Below are 6,043 nucleotides of genomic sequence, written 5' to 3'. Positions count from 1 at the left end.
TCTATTAGCTGGAGTCATTCTTCTCATGAAAGAAAACAAGAAACTGTGGTTTTATGTTCAGAGGTGTAGAAGCTGAAGATGAAAGAACATGGTGCTGCTTCAGGACACAGTGAGTAATAGCTGAATCGAGCACACTGCAGTGTGGTTTTGACTTAGCAGCACCGGGGGCGGAGCCACAGTCCAGTCATAGTTGTGGGCGGGTTTTTCTGCTGCGATCACACCTCGCCGGTGTCCATATATGGTTCCTGACGTCACTGGCCGGAGGTTCCATTCACATAAAACTGATCAGCCGGAATCCCCTTGGAGGACATGTAGGCACAGACGCGCACGGGACTCTAACCCTAACCCGTACCCACCGTACAGGAGTCATCCAGTTTATTCTTTAGGCAATAATAACAACTCAAGATGAAGGTGTCCAGCATCGACTGCCGGCGTCTGAGGAAGATCATCAGGAAGGAGTCCGGGAGCTGCCTTATTGTGGATTGCCGACCTTATTTCTCATTCACGAACTCCAGTATCAAAGGCTCTGTCAATGTCAATCTCAACTCAGTGGTGGTCCGGAGGTCTCGAGGTGGGCCGGTGCCTCTGCAGTTTGTCATCCCGGATGAGAGAGCCCTGTTTCGGCTGCGGGAGGGGAGCATATCGGCTATCGTAGCTCTGGATGACCGGACGTCCCACTGGCAGAAGCTGAAAAAGGACAGTGTAGCACAAATAGTAATAAACACTCTGTCACATCTAGCGAGCGGGGCGAACATCTGTTTCCTGAAAGGTGAGAGCTTTGGGGTTATTTTAAATCCAGAAAATAAAGTGTATCAGTTTAGTTGTTGTACATAAAATAGACTGTGACAACAAATTCTCTGCTTCACGTTTGAGTAAACTTTTTTTTTAAATGTCTTGGGATTGAACTTGTGAACACGAGTCTGTACTTTGTTTTTTTCCCCCGCGTCAAACTTAAAATGTAGGCCACTCTTATAGACAATTAATAGGCCGAATGGAGGCTACCCATGTGAATCTACATAAACTGAGAATAAAGAAAGGCTTCACCGTATATATATATATATTTACATCTTATTTTACTTTCCCTAATAAGCCGGATTCGTTAAGGCCAACTCATCTTCCACTGATTATCCTCCTCGCTTGGTGTTGGGAACATTTTTTCTCTCACTTCTTGGAGAGATAAATGTCCTGCGTGCGTCAACGGAGCGGATGAGTCAGTGCGGGAGTAACGCATTCAAATTGGTGGTGCAGTGACTTTCATTTATAAAAATAAAAAAAAAAGAAGAAAACAATAAATGTCACCCGAGACGTTTCTTTAAGGTGTTTGTGATAATGTATTTGAAACTCATCCATTTCCGTCTGTCACCTCTGCGTCCTCAGGATGTTGCTCTAAAAGGATTACCGGTCCTTCCACTGCGGGGCCCCTGTAATTAATTACGCGCTTATAATCAGGTTATAAAGGTTATAATCCGGTGCTAAGACTGTTTCATAAACGCTGCTATTTCACAAGATGTGTATTTGTGTGTGTGGAGAATTATTCTAAGCTTGTTTATCACAGTTATGTGCTCACGGTTTATTCCCCCCCTTCTCTCAGGAGGATACGAGAACTTCCACTCTCAGTACCCTGAACTTTGCACTGAGGTGAAAACCGTCGACCAGAGCGGAAGCGAAACCGAGAAAAGAGTCAACAGCAGCCACAGCGAGAAGCTTTCTCACCACAAACCAGATTACGATCAGGTATGGAAACACCCTTCACAACACAATGCTGCCCGCTCTCCCACACGGGAGCCACTTCTTTATATTTTATTTCTAACCTTATCCGAAAAAAGAACAAACACACCCGAGCCCTGCTGACATCAGACAGACTTATATTTGGCATCAAAACATTTTCTCAACATACTATAATATTCTGTGACCTTCACTGCTCCCCGGCCATCTCATGTGTGGCTCGCAAAAGAGGAGAGAGAACCCGATGATGCCCAGGACACCTCACAGAGAGAAAACCCTCTTTCATCCCTGACCTTTCTTCTATCTCCTCCACTGCCCACATAGAGAGCAGGCGCTCTGTTGTGTCTGTGGTTGACATATTATGAGTTAATTCACTAGGTTGAATTCATTCCTGCAGCTGTGTGCAACCATGCGTTTTGTCTGCAGATGAACGTAATGTTCTTGGGCTGACAGGTGTTTGGATTATGTGGCTTGGACCAATGAGTGCATACTTACCAAGCTTGATGCATCAAAATCTGCCATCCAGTGTTGTCTTGTCAGGTGGCTACGAAATCTTGTATATTGTTCCTTATCTACATGAACTCACCCCCCACCCCCTCTCTCTCTGTCTTTCAGGGTAAACCTGTAGAGATCCTGCCTTTCCTCTACCTCGGTAGTGCCTACCATGCCTCCAGACAGGACTATCTCAGCGACCTTCACATCACGGCCTTGCTCAACGTGTCGCGCAGGGACCTACAGCCGGCAAAGGGCCACTACGACTACAAGTGGATCCCAGTGGAGGACAGCCACATGGCTGACATCAGCTCCCACTTCCAGGAGGCCATAGAGTTTATTGGTGAGTTGAAGGGAATGGCTCTCTATTCACTATCTTCTGATCGAATCTGAAATCTAAAAAGTGAAGGGTTAGGGAGATGGAGTTCAGTCAGCCGATTAGCTTGTGAGGGAAATAAATACACCACCACCAAGATAGAGTCTTTTTCTGGAATACCATGAAACCCCAGCTTCACTATATTTATAGTAGTACAACATCACCCCAAGGAGTCTTAAAAAAACCTCCCTAAGCTGAGTCACCTAAACATAGGTGTGTTTATTTCTGTGTCTCGGAATAAGCCCCCCTTGTCGCTGCGTCTCACCTGCTACCATTCACAAATAGAGGGCTATAAGAAACCCAGCTGTAATCAGTTTAACTTGATCGCCTGCCTCCAATCCCTCACCAACATATCCAGCCAGTCTGCTTTCATTCAGGATTTGCTCACTGCCCCCCGCGTCTTAACTTGGAAAAGACGCTCCCATGCCGTCATTGCCTCCCAGGCCTAATCTTAATGGCTTTACTCTGCCGGGTGTGGCCAGTCAGTGTGACAACTGGGTGAGCTGTCCGTGTTTAGTAATGGGCGGGTGGAGGAGGCTGGGGGTGGGGGGGTGGGCTGACTGACACACACAAACACAGTTGTTTATGGCGACTGACACACAGTGAGAAAGCACAGTTGTTGGCTGCTTGCAGGTGGAAATCATCGATGGGCCTGAGGGCAGCAGGTAGGCTAATGTGTTACAGAGGAAGAGAGAGTGTGTGGGAGAGGAGAGAGGTGCGGGATAATAGCAGCAGCTAGCAAAAGATGTACACAATGTGCTGGTGGCTATTTATAGCCAGGCATAACCAAGGACAAAGCTCACCAACGAGCAGCTTGGCTGACCAGTACTGGGTGGCTGCTATTGTTGGTATTATGCATTGTTTGGGGATGCAGCCCACATTTAGGGTGTCTTTTGTGTAAGCCCGTCTACGATTACATAAGGCCGAAAAATGTTCCAGGGGCAGGTTTAGCCTACATTCAAAGAGGGACTCCAAAATTCATCAACCATGCCAAGCGATTAGAAATGTGGTGCACACAAATCCTCACCGAGCTGCAGCCGCTCCCCAAAAGGAAATCAATCAGCAATCAGAAAACCTGTCTGACCTGGTGGATGATGTACAGTCAGGGAGGAGATAATAAATATTATTGACCCCCTGGATGAAAGCAGCTGTCGAAGTGTGTCATGACATCTCCGGCCAACGAGGGCGCATCGCTCGAGGACGGTCATTAAAACACCCACGGCTGCTGTCACTCCTTCTTTTCACCCCTCTTCCCTCTCTCGTTGCATCCTCCACTCCAGATGGGAGGTTCATGATTCATTCATGCGATTTATCGAGGATCAGAGCTGTCAGAAATCATCATCGGTCCCTGTCTGCAGTGGCTTTCGGGAGCAGGCAGAAGTGGCCCTCGATGTTTCTGTTTAATAGAAAGAGAGAGGCACAGGTGTAGGTGGAATTAAGTGTCTGTAGGTAGATCAAACTTGAACGAGACAGACAGTACAGAGACATGTAGGCGTTGGCAGTAGTTCTAAGAATTAACAGGATCTTGAAATGTGTCATGAGCGACACTTATGCAGATGACAGAGAAGAGATTTTTGTGTGGGCTTAAGAACATACACAGTGAACTGTGCAGCAGCACCCAGTGCCTCCGCAGACGTGTAGGAGAAAGAAAGTCTCATGTGCAGCTGCACTCTGTGACTCAGACAAGTCTCACACCTGAAACTGGTATAGGATGTGTGTACATTTCTGTGCCTACAAATGAGGTGTGCCAACAAGATTGACGTTCCTGTTGTGTGTGAGAGAGAAAGAAAAGAATGTACTATGTGAAAAGTGTTCACATTAATAAGTGAGTGGGAGTAAAGAGTAGGCAATTATTACACAGTTAAAATGTGATTTTCCATATTTGTTATTATTCTGTTTAAAACTCCCTGTTGAACCTCTTCACCACGTAACTTGACTTAAAAAAATATCAATTACAGACAAACACAAATAAAACAACAAATTAACCTTTACCTCATCTTCTTCTCTTTCCAGATCACGTGAAGCAATCAGGGGGAAAGGTCCTGGTCCACTGCGAGGCAGGCATCTCACGCTCACCCACTATCTGCATGGCCTACATCATGAGGACGCAGCAGCTGCGGCTAGATGCGGCCTTCGACATCATCAAGCAGCGCCGGGCAGTCATCTCACCCAACTTCAGTTTCATGGGTCAGCTGCTGCAGTTTGAGTCCGAGGTCCTCTCGACGGCCCCGGCTCACGCAGCCACACCTGAACCAGCCACACCCTGCGCCCCAGAGTCCGCCTGCTTTTTTGCCAACGACTTCACCACTACCTTCAACAGCAAAAACTTTGAGCCATCTGTGTTCACCCTCCCTACCTCTTGCCTGCAGGCCCCGGTCCACCACCAGTTCAAACTGAGCCCAATAACTGCACTGCCTTAAAATGAACTGTGACTGCTTGTAGTCTTACTTGAAAAAAAAAAAAAGAAAAAATAATGCTGTCTGTGTGCCTTGTGTTGAAATCAGCAGAGCAGATAGACTTGAGATCAGTAACAGAAACAGAAGAGTCAAGATAATGGTATTCAGTTCATGGGCCTATGAAATCTATGGGCTTACAGAGTCTGATGTTGCTTCCCTGTCTTCTGAGCTGCAGTGATGAAACAACACAGCACAGTAATAAACTGCAATATACATGCCTTAGGTTGTTATTGTGATTTATTTGCCTATTCACAAATACAGTCAGGCATTGAAACCTAATTTATTTGAAAACTACTGTCTGTCTGATGTTTTTTCAATAATGTGGATATAAATATGTGTTTAATAAATGTTTTCACCACAAAAATAAAAGCTGTTGTCGTGTAATCATTGTAGCATTGTTTGTAGTTGATGGGTCTATAATTGAGAAGTTAAGTTACCACAGCCTGTTCCCATAAACAGTAATACAGAGCAAAATCTGTAGCCGACTTTATAGACTTTGCATGTAGAGTACAACTTCTGACAGGACAGGGCAAACATACAACTGGAGGGGCAACAGTGACACCTGCAGTGACTGAGTTGGCCTTTATAAGCAGATACAGAACAGCAGCATTGCTTCCATTCAGTCAGAATGCATATTTCTAGATTATTAGTCAACAACTTAGTGTAACTAAGTGGAAAACTATCAATGAAAAGTAATGCATTAGATTTTTGAAAACCAGCCTCAGGAAAAAAACAACAACAAAAAAACAACAACAACAAAAAAACAGTCAAAATTCCCATTAGATTCAGAGTGGCAGTGTGCTAATACAATACATAGATATAATAAAGCGTATCAGTTGGTAATAAGTAATAAACAGCTACATTTATCTATTGACCGGTTTAGTTTCTAATTGCCTTCAGTTTGCACGGAGCGTGCTATCCACTCTTTTCTGTCTTTGGCGCCTAGAAGACAGACAGGAAGACTGTACCAACTGTACAAATAGGGAGATCAGTA

The 6,043-nt window shown here is 45.2% G+C and overlaps 1 protein-coding gene across 1 annotated transcript; it reads left to right on the top strand.

Annotated features, from left to right (window-relative positions):
* Positions 1-304: 304 nt before the first annotated feature.
* On the top strand, positions 305-5,418 carry dusp5 (dual specificity phosphatase 5). Its single transcript, XM_073478384.1, has 4 exons — positions 305-769; positions 1,592-1,734; positions 2,341-2,560; positions 4,607-5,418. Exons 1-4 carry the CDS (start codon positions 406-408, stop codon positions 5,011-5,013), a joined length of 1,134 nt encoding a protein of 377 aa, XP_073334485.1. The 5' UTR covers positions 305-405; the 3' UTR covers positions 5,014-5,418.
* Positions 5,419-6,043: the final 625 nt, after the last annotated feature.

The sequence above is a fragment of the Pagrus major genome, chromosome 1 (genome assembly GCF_040436345.1).
Source record: "Pagrus major chromosome 1, Pma_NU_1.0".
Taxonomy (NCBI): Eukaryota; Metazoa; Chordata; class Actinopteri; order Spariformes; family Sparidae; genus Pagrus; species Pagrus major.
The sequence above is the reverse complement of the archived record's forward strand: the minus strand, read 5'-3'. Positions and strand labels throughout refer to the sequence as shown.